General features: G+C 42.0%; 1 protein-coding gene across 1 annotated transcript in view; it reads right to left on the minus strand.

Moving 5' to 3' along the window:
* The window catches only part of PDXDC1 (pyridoxal dependent decarboxylase domain containing 1), a 43,425-nt gene extending 33,116 nt beyond the window's left edge, over positions 1 to 10,309 (minus strand). Inside the window, exon 1 of the mRNA XM_075010724.1 lies at positions 10,173 to 10,309. Within this exon, the coding sequence (XP_074866825.1) occupies positions 10,173 to 10,193 (21 nt within the window). The 5' untranslated portion in view covers positions 10,194 to 10,309. The remainder of the gene's footprint in view (positions 1 to 10,172) is intronic.
* Positions 10,310 to 15,698: the final 5,389 nt, after the last annotated feature.

Raw genomic sequence — 15,698 nt, forward strand, 5'->3', positions numbered from 1 at the left:
TGCAGATTGTCTGCTCTTGGGTGGAGAGAAAGGAGTGGAGCAAAAAGTAAAAAAAGGAGGAGTGTGGTTTGAAATCCAGATTGAAAAGATTTAGGGAAATAATGGTGCTCAAATGAGGTCCACTATATATAGTTTGGATCTGCAAATTCCCATCTGTGGTAGCCCTGAGAATCAACTGTAGCTATTATTCATAATCATTATGTAGCTCCAGGAACCTCTGACTTAAAATTTCTATGAACACTGGTATGTAGAGTAAAAACCATCAGCCTCTGTAAGATCATATAATTTATACAAACATTTCTATATGTAGCAGTTATACAATATCCCATTGAAAAATCGTGATAAGGGCTATGCATCATAAAAGTGCCGCAAAATCTGGGATAGAAACTAGAGTGACAGCTTCAGCTCAGTTTCAGAAATGCAGGCTCTTACCCTTACCAAAAACAAAACAGTGAGGGAGGAAGGATTCTAAGCAACAGGAGGAAGGAACAGAGGACTCAGACACAACACAGGATATATGGACATCATCCCCAGAAGAAGAAAACTTTTCTTCTCTAAAGGGCCCTAGCGTTTTTTTTGTAAGTTTCTTTTTTTAATAAATTTTTATATATTTTTTATAAGTTTTGGTAAGAGACTGGAACCTGAATGAAGTGTTCACTTCAACTTCTGTTTTAAAAAAAATTGAAAGTAAAATTTTAGAGTGTTTGGAGTGAGTTTTTGGTTTGCTTGTTGAAGAGAGGTTAGAACAGAGGATCTCAGGATCTAATAAAATCTATGTTGCTAACCAGTACAATTTTTACTTCACTCACACACACACAGGCCTCATCCACACTACGGCGATCGTTTGAAAGAGTGCATCCACACACAAAAAAGCGGATAGAAAAATAAATCCTCTCTTTCAATAGAGCATCCACACAGCCCCTGCTCTTTCAAAGAACAGGCCAGGGATCGAAAAAATCAGCGTCATGAGGACTGCTCTTTCACAAGAAGGGCTCATGGAGCATCTACACACACTTTTTTCTGAAAGATTCTTTCAGAAGATGCTGTTCCTGGTCCAGGAGTGGAATAGGGCCTCCAAAAATAGTGCTGTGTTCTTTCAAAAGGAATTTGAAAGAGCAGTGTGTGTGTAGACACACTGCACGTTCTTTCAGAAAAGGGCCTGCTTTTCCAAAAGAATATGCTAGTGTAGATGTGGACACACACACTATGTAATATAATCTTACCCAAATATTTAGATTGAGCATTCTATTGAGAGGCACTTAAACACGTTTATCTGTTCAAATGTAAAAATAAAGGAAGTTTCAATTTAAGGTTGTCAATCTGTCCTTAAATTCACACTACAGCTCAGAAGACTTGCAACACAAACCTGAAAGACTATAGTATTGTTCAATTTATCATGCTGTACCCCGTGCTAATTTACAAAACAGACTAGCAATGTTAACTTCTGCATTTTTAACTTGATGTACCTTAACCTGATTTATGTAGGAAATTCTCCTTCTAGTCAATAAAAGCTAAGAACCTGTTACACCTTCATCTAGTATAAACAAAAACTAGTAGCAATGCCAGAGTGGCTCCATTCTCCACCAGTTGTAACTATATACTCTTCCTCCTACCAGAACACACAAATAAATCTCTATAAAGCCTGACATTGCTGCATGAATTATCCTACAACAGAGGTCTATGGAGAGGCCTGTCACAGGGTTGAAAGGTTCTTTAAAGGTACAACACACTCTCCAACTGTGAATGAACTTCCCAGCCTAATAGACAAACTTACTTGAGCATGCTAAACATAGATGTATGGACATCACAGCACCAGCAGAGATTTGGGCTAGCCAAGCAAGCTCCATCAGTCTGGCAAAGTCCACACAACTATATTTTAATATAATAGCACGAGCCCAACTAGCACAGACCTGTTTATCTAGGCTGGGAGGCTTGTTCCCAGATGCTATTCAAACAAAGCTTTAGTTCCTTAGGGTTATAGTCCTTACTTGCTATTAGCCAATTGTCTCCTGCCTGATGAGATAAAAGGCCAACAAGCAATTCAATTACGGATAGGACTGGGGAAGCTTTTGCACAAGACCCTGAAAGGGGGATTCCTGCATCAACAGAAGTCCTCGGAGGGAGAGACCCAAGGACTAGCCATGTGGCAGAACCTGTTTTGATTGATGCCAAAATCTGTTTCTTTTTGAACCATAAATGTATACTTGGGGAAAAGGAAGGAAACACTGATACCACTGAAAGCTTCACCCAAGCACCCAGTGAGCCAAATTATATGAGCTAGGAAATTGAGGCAACAATAGGATATCATCAGGCAATTCTATTAGAGGGACTCTGTCCCCTTTGCTCAATCCTCCCTTCTCCAACCTTCCCAAAATAGGCAAAAGTTGCATCATCTAAAAAACTGAGATGTAGTCCACTTTCACACAACTGGTCCTGAGCCCAAAGCCTCCAAAAGAGCAGTAGTTTAGCCTTCAAGATTTTTGTCCACAATTGTTAATTGGGGATATTTTAAAAAAAATAAAAATCAACCACAAATACATTTTACTAATAATACTGTAGGGATATACTGACCCTGGCTGTTTTGCTACAGTAACTAAGAAACAGTACTCCCAATGGCCTCTATCTGCCTGTTGTCATCACTGACAGTGGCACACTGCGGTGTGGGGAAGGAGAACAGAACCCAAACATTTTATTTCTGCATAAGACAGATGGAATATTAATTTGTTAATATTGTAAACCATTTCCACCACAAGGACTAATTCAAAAATTGGGTTTACAGCTCTCATTTTAAAGGCTACTTTTATGATAATATTGAGAGATGTATTTAACCCATGAACATGGGAGGCGAGGTTGATAATGGAGTGGGTGGAATGCTTCACAACTACACAAATTAAATCAAAGTTCCAAAAAAAATGTTTATGGAAATAGCAACTGACACAATATTATAGACTTACATTCAAAACATTGTGTTGATTAAGTTTTTAATATATCATTAATGGATGAGAATATGAGTCACCAAGAAACAAAAATTGAACCCAGTTATGCTATTTTTATTTACCAGAAAAATCTTCCTGAAGCTCCACTGATGTTTTCATTTGCACCAAATTCAAAATAATTTGCAGTGATCTCATTTGCTTAAATAAAATAACCTCCAAACCCATAAGTAAATATTTATGGAGAGTAACTGTCTAAAGAATGTTATTATTACAGTAGCCCATATACTGAAGTCATGAAAGCCTAACTGGCAAAAGGGATCAGTACGGGTAAAGGGGGAACTCTATATCCTTGTAAAAAGGATAGGAAGGAAGATGATAAAAGTACAGGTAAGAGCCAGTAATGAACAGCCAAATGTGGAAAAACTCCCATAAAAATATACACAAATCCACACTAACTATATGTAGCTTGGTGGAAAGAGGATAAGTTGGATGTGATAATACTAGAAAACAAAATATATAGAAAGGAACAGAGTAGACTACTGGTGAGGGAGTGGCAATACACACCAAAGAAAGCAGAGAGTCAAACAAAAACAAAAATCTTAAATGGATTAAACCGTTCCATAGAATCTCTACGGACAGAAATTCCATACTTCTTCAATAACAGTATAAGCAGTAAGATTACACTTCAATCTGCTTAGAATAATACAAGTAACTCCGAAATGCTCAGGGAGATCTGAGAGAGACTTAAATGGCAGAAAACACAATAGGAGATTTCAACTAGTCTCATATTAGCTGCATAAATATCACCTCAGGAAGGGTTGTAGAAATAGTGTTTAGACATCCTAAATAACTGATTCTTGGAGCAGCATGTCCTAGGAACCACAAGGAGAGGGGCAAGTCTTTACTGAGTTCATTCCATGACATGAAGATAGTTGAACTGCTTTGTACTAAATTTAATCTCTTGAAAGAGAAAAAAATTTTCAAAGAAACCCCTCAGAGTAGCATTTATCTTTAAAAAGGAGAACACCACACACAAAAAATGAGGATGCTAGTTAAATAGAAATGAAAAAGAACAACTATAAGGGTGAAATGTCTGCAAACTGCACAGAAACTATTGAAAAACACAATAAGAAAGGCTCAAACTAAATGTAAATAAATAAATAAAACAGTAAGAGAAAAAAAAATACCACTTCGGCTAAACAGTTGAGCATAAGAGGCAGTTAAACGCAAAAAGGCATCTTTTAAAAACTGGGATTCAAAACTTACTGAGGAAAATAGAAAGGAGCATAAACTTCTGCAAGTCATGTATAGAAGTATAATAAGGCAGGCCAAGAAAGAATATGAAGACCAGCTAGCTCTGGGGCACACAAAACTAACAGTACATCAGAAGGAGAAAAATTGATGTGCAAACAGAGGCATTAGACAATCAAGGTGCTAAAGGACCACTCAAGGAAGACAAAGCATTGTGCAGAAACTAAATGAATGTGTTACAGTAGTCTATGCTGCAGAAAACATGGGAGAGAGCCCAACAAGGGAGCAATTTATTTTAGGTGATAAATAGGAGGAACTGTCCCAGACTGAAATGTCAATAGAAGATGGTTTTGGGACAAATACAACAGTAATAAGACTCTCAAGTGCTGGAAGGACTCAGATTATGAAACTGCAGAAATTCTAATTGTGGTAAGTAATCAGTCTCTTAAACTGGCCTGTGTACCTGATAACTGGAGGGTAGTTAATATTTTTTTGAATGCTCTAGATGGGGATCCTGGAAATTGCAGGCCAGTAAACCTAACTTCAGTACCAAGCAAATTGGCTGACATTATATTAAAGAACAATTATCAGATGCCTTGAGGGACATGATATGGTGGGGAAGAGTCCAGGCGGCTTTTGTAAAGAGAAACTGTGCTTCACTTGTCTATTAGACTTCTCTGAGGATGCCGTCAAGCACATGGACAAGTGTGATCCAGTTGATACAGTGTACCTGACTTTTCAGAATGCCTTTGGCAAAGTCCCTCATAAAAATGTTTTAAGCACAGTAAGCAGTCATGAGGTAAGAGGGATCATATTTTGTTGGATCAATAACTAGTTAAAAGGATACAAAGGGTAGGGAATAAACAATTTTTCAAAGTGGAAAGAGTTACATAACAGATGGCTCTGTACTGGGCTCTGTACTGGGAACTGTATTCATAAATGATCTGGAAAAAAGTGAGGTGGCAAATGGGAGACAAGACTATCTAGGGTTATGCCCAAAACTCATTGTGAAATGTTATAAAGGGATCTCACAAGACTGAGTGACTGGGCACCAAAGTGGCAGACAAAATTCAATGCTGACAAGTGAGAAGTAATGCACATTAGGCGCGCGCACGCACGCGCACACACACACACACACACAAAATAGGGTCTGTATTAGAGCTCCCACTCAAGTAAGATATCTTAGAATTACAGTAAATAGTTCTCTGAAAACATCTGCTCAATGTACAGTGGCAGCCAACAATGCTAACAATGTGAGGAACCATTAAGAAAAGGATAGACAATATAACAGTAAATAGTGTACTGCCACTATCTAAATCATTGGTATGCTCACATCTTCAATATGACATAGTTCTGTTTGAACTGTCTCAAAAAGATATAGTAGAATTGAAAAGGGAGCAGGAAGGACATCAAAAATTATTAGGGATGTGGAACAGCTTCCATATGAATAGTAACATAGAGGTAGCCATGTTAGTCTGTAGGCTAACAAAACAAAACAGCAGTAATGTAGCACTTTAAAGAAAGCTCATCACCGAATAAATCATTGTTAGTCTTTAAAGTGCTACATTACTGCCGTTGTGTTTTGTTAGCTTCCATATGAGGAAAGATTAAACAAAGACAGCATGGAAAAGAAACAACTACGGGGGGAATATGACAGACATCTACAAAATCATGAAAGGTAAGGTCAAAGCAAGTGTTATTTACCCCTTTACATAAGAACTAGAGGTAACAACTAAATTGTTTTAAACTTGTTGCCTACTAACCAAAAGGAAGCACTTCAAAAAAAGGTTCATGGAGGCGAGATCAATCAATAGCTATTAGTCAAAATGGTTTGGGCATATCCCCATGCTCTGGATGTCCCCAGTCCTTTGACTGTCAGAAGCAGGGACTGCACCACTTGATGATTGCCTGTTCTACTAATTTCCTCTGCAGCAGCTACCATTGGCCACTGTTGGAGGATTACCACCTAGCATTGTCCATTGTTGGGTTAAATGGATCACCACTCTCCCCCAGTATGGCTGTTCTTATGGTACAAAAACATGATTGATTGTACAGAGACAGAGGCAGATCTCTGTGCATGTCTCATCATGGCTATTGGGGGGAAAAATCAGAATGGGATTCCCCTTTCAGATCATACTGCCTGATGATCCTGTTATTGTCAGACAACATGACTTCCCCTCAAATCAGAGGCATTTACTCTGATCACATTAGGTCTCTGTCCCTCTAGCTCTTTGGGTCATAAAACTGCACTGCCACCTGACAGTGTATAACTGATCACTTACCCTACACTTCCCCCATCTGGGACTCTAACAGTTGCAGACGCCCTCCTCCTCCTCCTCCTCCTCCTCCTCCAGTCCACCAAAACAAAGAGAATTCATATCCTATTTTGCCTTTTTTCATGTGTTTTCATCATATCATAATCATGCCGTTCTCTACTTCAGTAATCCAGTTTGTTTATTTCTGCATTCCTTGCAGACATCCTACTTTGGCATTCCTTTGAAAATGGCTTTACACTGCATCCAGCTTTGTAGCTAGTGCCTCAGATCCTCGGCAAGTGTAAAACTTATTATTTTCAGACTGGAATAAGACAGAAGGCTCATGAAAAACTATCACTGTGTGTCAAGTTGATCTCTCATTTTTGTTCACTTTTTTCAATTTACATTGCTAATATGTTGATTTACTTTAGCTCAGTCTCAGACGGGCCAGCAGAAATTCACCCTAGAACGGCTCAACACAACTCATAAAAACGTCTTTATTCATAAAGAAACAGTTTGTGCGCACAAGTTGTAGTGCTGTAAATACCTCAAAAATCCTTTGTGACACATGCAGTGTATTTGTATTGATTTTGATTAATGTTATGTTCTCTTCAGAAATGTCTTGTTTGGAAATTCAGAAAAAATATTACTCTTTTAAAATCAGTGGTAAATGATGCTTTGTTGATAACACCAATCTGTTTCCAGCCAAGTCATGTTTCCCACACCAAGTCAAGTTTGTCACCTAAGCAGATACATGAAAAATAGCTTGTAGGAAATATGGACATAGGGAGAGAAAAGAGAGCATTCTAGCTACTTTCACAGTTAGAGTTCATTCATACCTTTTTTTGCTTTTACTTATATTGGCGGGGGGTGGTTTATTTGAGGAGAAGGGTGTTAGTCCCTATCATTTTCTTACCATAGGTCTGTGATCACAAGTCTTCAGCAAAAGTTAGCAAGATGTTGTAATAATAGAAACAACATAATCATCAAAAGTCACAGGATGGACATGGAACCAAAATAGATCTTCCATGTTTAGGGAAACAGTGAGCAATTCTAAACAAAGGGATTGCCATATTTTTTTACAGTTCCGTTGACCAAACTCCTCTGAAGCTACAGAGGAAGGTGAAAATCTCACAAAAGACACCTGGCCACTTGTGTACCGGTCACAGCTGAAGCTTTAGCAAGGTTAATTTTGAGGAAAGCATTGAGGAAAAATAAATCAAGGTACAAGTGAAAAGAAGTTACACATTTCTGTTAGTCAGACATGTTTTTAAACCTACTGCAAGTTTCTGACTTTAAACACAGCTTCTTCTGAGATTCCAAAAAAACAAATCGTTCAGAAAATGTGTTTTTTAGTTAAAATTAACAAATTACAAGTGTGATGATAAATGATACAGAATCTCTTGCAGTCTTTTGGGGGGATTACAGCTAACCCTAAAAGGCATTCATCTGGTTCTGTATGTTGTGTCTGATGCTCTGCTCTGTGCTGATCTCCCATACAGCATCAAGTAACAATCTCTACAGTTCTGAAAGTTTGTTCACCTGACCTTTGAGGTGCACCTGTATTTATACACTGGTCTTCACAAATAAGACTTGTGCTTATAAACACTATCATATTATCCATTTGATCACATAATGGAATACTTTTTGGTGAAAGTTTACAACTAAAAATGTGTCTTTCATCAAAATATTTTAAAGGTTTTTTTTTTTGGATCAACTAATATATTTTAAGGGCTATCTACCATTACACCAAAAAGAACATATGCAACTTGTTCATCCACTATTTTCTGACTTCTGTACACATCTGGCCACTGAGAAGTTTTCCCAAGCTTGGCAGCAAGTTTTAAGCTAGGGAAAACTTCGTTATAAGCACAAGCTTAATTCTTTATTGATCAGAGCATTACTTCTAAGCTTGGTCTATTTGAAAAAAAGCTCCAACCCATTGTGTTAACATGTTACTAAACATGATTTTGACCATAATGTGGGTATGGATGGTTATGTTTAAAAAATGAACTAGCTGGTTTTGGATAACATTAGGGTCCTCCACAAGGAATAACTACTACACTTCTTCTAACATGGTGCTTTCTCTCAGTATATGTTAAAACAAATACAGAAGGAACACTAATGTTTTCCTTATGGCAGCCTTCAACACGTAACCCCAAAACTATGCTTTTTGTGGTTCTACTGTGGTAGCATAATAAAATAAGAAGAAAAGTTTTCCATTAATTCGGTAGTAGTGAAAGATACTGACAATGTGAAAAAAAAAAACCTCCTGTCATAATGTGTCACATTGTTTAAATAACTGCTTAGTTTACTATGCAGTCAGCTAGCCTCAGGCAAAAAGTAAATAGTATTATGGAATAGTACTGTAATTAAACATCACTCAAGCAATGCGAGTCCTTCAGAACCAGGATCAACTGCTGTAATATTTGTTAGCACCATGGAATAAACAGGTTGAGCTCTCTGATCCTATCACATACCCTTCACAATGATATTACTCTCCTTAACAGACTTTAAAATCTAGCCAAAGTGAGGGAAATGAACACTATGCAAACACCATAGGGTAATGTTTTGGCTTTCACTACCTTACTCACCTAGCTGATATCCAAACAAGCTACAAAATTGACATATCAAAGTTAGTGTGTGTGTGTGTGTGTGTGTACATTATATAACACACACACAAAAGCAGTGTATAAAGCTGCCTACACTTTTCATAACCACATGTAAATATGAAATATTTTCTTTAAAACATGCAATAACTGATCATAAACATCATGTGATGACATCTGGTTAAACATGTAATACAAATTATTTCCTTGTGACTTGTAAAACAAGTTTCCTGCTATCATTACAGCACCTGCTATATTTCAACAGTGTGCCTTGCTCCCATAAGCATCACTCTGCACTATCTGTGTAGAACAGGGGTTCTCCTTTTTCATTTCTGAGCCCCCCCAACATGCTATAAAAAGCTACAAGGCCCTCCAGTGCCACAATAACTTTTTCTGAGAAGGGTTACGTAGCTCTTGGACACCATAAAGGACCCTGTGACATCAGATTATCTGACACCAAGGGACAGAACAAAACACTGAATGACAGTCACCAAGTTACCCCTTTTTCTTCAAAAGCACGTTGATGAGGGAAGAATGATAGATGAGCCCTGGCTTCAAGCTTGTAAAGCTGCAGGGAGAAAATGAGGGGCGGGGGGATCCTCATGCTCCCTTCTCCCCAGTCACCATAAGCCTGCAGACCCTGGCTCTGAACGCTCCAGAGCTTTTTAGCCAAGGAAGGGATGTTTACTCTGGTTTGCAAGACACTCCTCTGAAAACGGTAAGACTCTCCCCCTTACCCACCAGGCACTTCCACTTCTCACTGAGCGCCTCTCAGCAGGGCAGCACATCCCCCACAGGGGGCACAAACCCCACACGAGCAAAACACCCCCACCCAGCCTCCCTTCCCTTCCCCTCCCCGGCCCACCCCTGTTATCAGCCCAGCTCCCCCACCCAGTCTCTCCTCCTCCTCCTCCCGTATCAAGCAGCCCCCGCCCCCGCGTCTGCCGTCCCCGCACTGCTCTCCACCCACACCCACCTGTTCCCCCACTCTGTACCAGGCCGCCCAGCCTGCCGTCCCGCCCCGACTCGGGCACCCTTTCCTCCGTCACACTAGACCCATCCTCCAGGCTTCGCCCCCTGCGCCGGGCACCCCAGTTCTGCCCCTTCCTGCACCCACAGACCTTCTCCAGGGAGCTCTCCATGGCTCTGCGGAGTGGGACTCTCCCCTCCGGGCACTTCCGCCTTCTCGGCGGCCAGCCGGCTCCACGCTGGCAGCGCTGACGACGCTGGCCAGCTGAGCTGGGGGTAGAAGGGAGGGAACGCGCTCGCCACGAGGACGGAGGGAATAGGGCCTTCTAAGCCTCCGTAGCCGACTGTGTAACAGAAGTGGGATGTACCAATCTAGGAGAGGACAGGAGTGAGAGAACAGGCAGACAGGGCAGTTGCCCTTCAGCGAACCTTGACGCAAATAGCGTAGACTGAAGGTTGGCTGCGGGTACCGACTTTCATCTTCAACGCCGATAGTAACCTCTTCAGTTGTACTTGTTTCCCGGCTTTCATTTTAATGGTACATTCCAAAGCCAAAGGAGGCTATCTGATCATGCGCAATTCATCCGCATCCTAGCGGCTCGGAACAGGTTGGTAGCGAGCGTGATGCTCGTGGTGGGCAGGTGTTGCGACCCGTGGGGTTGGAGGTTCGAATCTGGGCTGGGGAGGGAGGCTGGCAGTGCGCCAAGCAGGACGAAGGGCTGCGGTAGGGACTCTTGTGAGTTCCTCCAAGACGAGGAGCGGCGGCTGCTTGTCGGGAGATAGTTTCTTGTATTGCTGCGGCACCCAACCCAGGCTGAGCGTGCAAGGAAGGTGTTGCTACTAGCAGGGGTGTGTGCAATGAACGTGTCGCTGAGCGACCCTTCTCCACCTTCGGATGCTCACCTCGTGTCCGTATTTTGCCCCACAATGCTTGGGGAAGGTGCCAGTTTTGCTGTCCGTACTCCAGGTCTTCTGGAGCGGTTAATCCAGCATTTAACAAAAGTAATCATAACCTGTGCGAACAATGTCAGGTGCTATATTAAATTAGAATGTTTAGAATTGTTTAAATGTAAAAAAAGGAAAAGAAGAGATTAGAAATATAACATTTATTCCATGGGCTGAAAGGTTTTGATTTTCCTCAGAAGCTTTAATAAATGATAGAAACAGAACATCACAAGCTGTAATCTGGTCTTGTAATTTTCAGAGAGGATGTTTCATCTGCTTTTTGTAAAATCTTTCATAATTCAGTTATAAAGCAAGAGATTTGAGTTAATTTGGCAATTTTTGTTGATGCATTCTTTCCAGTCTTTATTTATTTTGGCAAATTCCTTATCAAATGGCATCCTTAAGACAGGTCACACCATACTGTAGTTTCAAGGGGGAAAAAGTAGTTGAGGCACCAGTTGACATGGCATAGTCACCTCGGTGATCCCATAGCACATATACATTGTGATTCCCTACTTTTCCTTCTTTCCTTCTGGAAAAATGACTGTTTGCTTTCCAAGGGAGGGGAATGAGGACAATGCAGTGTGGAAGATGACATCACATGCCCACATCTACTCGTGGGGCATTTTTTTCCCATACTGCACTGGAGAAAAAAACAGAATGCTATGGGGCTGAAGGAACTGGGGAATAGGTTCTTACAATGCCCTACTACAACAATCGATCTTTGGCAGCGTAGTGTGACAGCACTAGCTCGACTTTGTGGGGCACTGAGGATACTCGAATTTGAATTTATAAAACCCAACATTACAAAGTTGAATTTAATAAAATTAAATTTATATTGTAGTGTAGACGCAGGCATAGTTACACTAATCTTTAAACAGACATTGGGAGCCATGTTTGATGTGATTTCATAAACATATTTACATCTAAACTGAATGCATTTTAAAACATGGTTCTAATATGTTTGGTTGCCATCAGTGCAGCCTATCCAGTGTTTGAAAACTAGTTTGGTCTTGGTTCTCCAACATTGTTGAACCCCCATGTGGGTGGTCCTATAGCATATGTCCCTAAATATTATCATGACAACATAACATAATATTTAATAAATAGTGTAAGAACAGTAACATATTGGTAATGTTATTTCAATTTATACACCATTTTCCTTCCCGACTAGTGCTTCCACAGCTGCAGTATGAAAGAGAATATTGCTGAAGTTGTTCATTGTCATGTCCCCCCTATGCTTTATGAAATTTGGCCTATTAATATGAATGTATATAACTCAAAAATGCTTTATTCAAAACAGTTCATGTAACATATGTGTTACAGTTACAATCTGCTGAAATCTGTATATCCTATTTTTGTGCATGTATCATTCTTGTATATGAATCTAGAAAAATGAGGTGTGGATCAGTTCATAATTTTAAATGTGCTAATGAGGTCTGTTACTGATGCCCTGGAACCAGAATAGCTCAGTGGTCAAGTTAACAACCTGTGAATAGCTTTGTCTTATGAGCCCAAACTGTGGTTGGTCCTAGAAAGAAATGTGACCATGCCACCTGCTACTGAAATCCCTCTTGAACTTGGTATTTTTTCCTTGCAGATGGAGAGTGCTGAATGAAAGGTGGGGGCAAGTCTGTTAAGCTATGGAAAGCAGCCTATCCTTTGTCCTTATCTTGCTTTTGAAACAGCCTGTCCCACCCTAAGAGGATACAAAGAACTGTGAAGAATCTGTAGACCCAGACCAGAGTAAAAACTAACTCTAACTTGAAGCTTTTTACTTGAGATTAGAACAGCTGTTTAGGGTAAGAATTTGCATATAACAAGTCTCTTAGTAGAATTGAACTGACTGGCTTTTTGTTCATTTTAATTTACTAACTTTGATCCAACTGATTTCACTTGCAACTACTGTACTTAAACCCTCCTTTTTGTACAATAGGGTCTCAATATTCGCTAACCGTAGGTTCGGAAATTCAATTATTAGCGAGCGAGTGATGCAGCCGCTTCCCCCATGGGGCTCTGGGCAGGGAGTGCTGGCAGCTGCCACTTCCCCCGGGACCCCAGGCAGGAGCCCCGGCAGCCCGGGGCTGCCACATCATGAAATTCAACATTCACGAAGGTGCCCAACACAGAACCCTCACGGATGTTGAGACCCTACTGTACTTAATAAATCACTGTTATTTATTATCAAGCCCAGCATAAATAATTGTTACAGAGGCAGGGGGGCAACCACTGTGCATATCTCTTTTTCACTAATAAAGGAAGCAGACCTTACGAACTCTCCCTGGGGTTAAACAGAGTAAGACGGATTTTCTTGGGGGTTGATTTCCTCAGTGCTGGGCCCTTTTAACTGAACCCTCCTGGAGCTGAACTGGTTCAATGTCTGTTTTCGTCAGCATGAGGGTGGTAACCTCAACTCTGTGATTTGGCTGGGGGAGAGCAGAGGATCTGGCTTAGGAGGACAGAATGGTGGGGAGCCCCAGAGAGCAGGAAGGCAGGCATCAGTGGTGTGATCACACCAGGGAACAAACAGTCAATCTGTCACATTCATCATATTGTCAAAGGAGCATAAGAACATAACATAAGAATAGCCATTAGTGGGTCAGGCCAAAGGTCCATCTAGCCCACCACCTCGTCTGCTGACAGTGGCCAGTGCCAGGTGCCCCAGAGGTGGTGGACTGAAGAGAATGATCAAGCGACTTGTCTCCTGCCATCCATCTCCAGCCTCTGACAGAGGCCAGGGACACCATTCCTACCCCCTGGCTAATAGCCTTTTATGGACCTAACCTCCATGAATTTCTCTAGCTCTTATTTGAGCTCTGTTATAGTCCTAGCCTTCACAGCCTCCTCTGGCAAGGAGTTCCACAGGTTGACTGTGCGCTGTGTGAAAAAGAACTTTCATTTGTTAGAGAAGTAGAATACAGTTGTCTTTTTCAGAAGAGTAACCACAGCATTATTATTATTGTTATTATTACTACTATTATGGCTTTTTGTGAAACAAGCTGTATTTTGTAAAATAATATTTTGTCATTAGCCTTTAAATAAAAGCCTGGGTTGTCCTATCAAATTTCTCAGTACTTTCTACATCTGTGCGCTTCACTGGTCCCTGAAACTACTGTAGGCCAAAACAACTTCATTTTCAAATTCAGTGGATTACTAAAGGGTCACAGTACAATTAACATAACTGGCCTGATACTCTTCAAGATTAGCCATTTACTGCAATGTTTGTATATTGACTGTTGAGTCTGGACTATTAATTTCCCCAAAACAGAATTAAAGCCAGTGTAAGATTATGCATGACAGTATTATTTGTCTCTCTCTGTGTTTCTCTCTCTCTGTTTCCCAGTGGTTTTCAACCATTGTGCCACAATGCACTGGTGTGCCATGAGAACTGTCCAAATGTGCCCTGACATTTTGTCAGTTTTCCCTCATTGCAGCTCTTTGTAGAGCTACCGCAGGTGGGGTGGGGGAGGCACGGGGGGTGGGAGGAGTGCAAATTGAGAACCCCATGCCAGCTAAGAGTCAAGCAGCAATGCCGCCTGAGTCCCACTAGCACAGGGTTTGTCAATTCTTTTACACCCCCCACCCCACCCCGCAGTGACTCTCTGCAGAGTCACCATGATGGAAATGCTGGCCTCATTCATGCTGGGGGGCAGCTGAAATGCTGCTTCCTGGCCCAAACGAGCTGTCAGGGAGCCCACCTCCCTCCCTGCTGTGGCACAGGGGAGGGAGGGAAGGACCTTGACATGCCCAACCCTTACTCCTGAACCTCTGATATCCCCATACCCTAACTTCTGCACCCCCACCCTAGAGCCCTTCATGCACCTCAGCTCTGATTCCTGCAGCTCCACATCCCCAGCACCCTCCCCTAACTTCTGCAGCCCCATACACTCCAGTCCCATACCTTCAGCACCTCATATACCCCAACTGCTGCACCCCTACATCTGCAGGCCACTGCCCTGAGCCTCTCATGCTGGATCCCACAATTTTGGGATTTTTTGTGAAGTGATTCATAGACTTCTTTAGCATCTTAAACCTGAGCTGTGTGTGGAGATTATTCATTTAGGTGTGTTCACTAGCTTGAGCTATTAGAGAGGATGATAATACAGGTACTGAAAGAGCTGTGTTCATTTTTTAATTTGATTTCATAGTAGATAACCATTGTAAGCATTGCTCCTTGTTAATTATCCCTTAACATATTTCCTTCCACACCTCTGGGCTGTTTATATTTAGATGTAGGTTTTCTGTTCACGGGGCTGCTGCACATCCACGCACCGCCTCCGTGTTGCACATAAGACATTTTAACTCCACCCACAAGAAAATTTGATCCAAGGATGGAAAGTCTTAGACAGGGAACGCTGCTCCCCTGCCCTGCACCCACCTGCAGGCCTGGGGGGCAGCGAGGAGAGCCTCGGGTGTGCGGCAGCCCGGGTCTGGCACACCAGGCAGGTAGGAGGGGGTGCGGGGGGGACAGCAGGGGCCCCTGTGCGCATGGGGGTGGCTGCTGCCAGCAGGGATGCCGACGGAGCGGGGCAGGGCCCGCTGGAGGGCCGGGGGGAAGGGCGGGGCCTGCTGCGAGGGGCTCCACATTTACCCCTCCCCCCCCGAAATTCCTGCCCCGGGGCTTGAAGCGGGCAGGGCTCATCGAGGAGCAGCGCTGCGGGGAGGGGCTCTCGCAAGCACAGGGGCGAGTGGCGGCAGCGCCTCCTGCCGCGTGCACAGCGGCAGCCACTGCC

Source organism: Carettochelys insculpta, chromosome 16 (genome assembly GCF_033958435.1).
Source record: "Carettochelys insculpta isolate YL-2023 chromosome 16, ASM3395843v1, whole genome shotgun sequence".
NCBI classification, from domain to species: Eukaryota; Metazoa; Chordata; order Testudines; family Carettochelyidae; genus Carettochelys; species Carettochelys insculpta.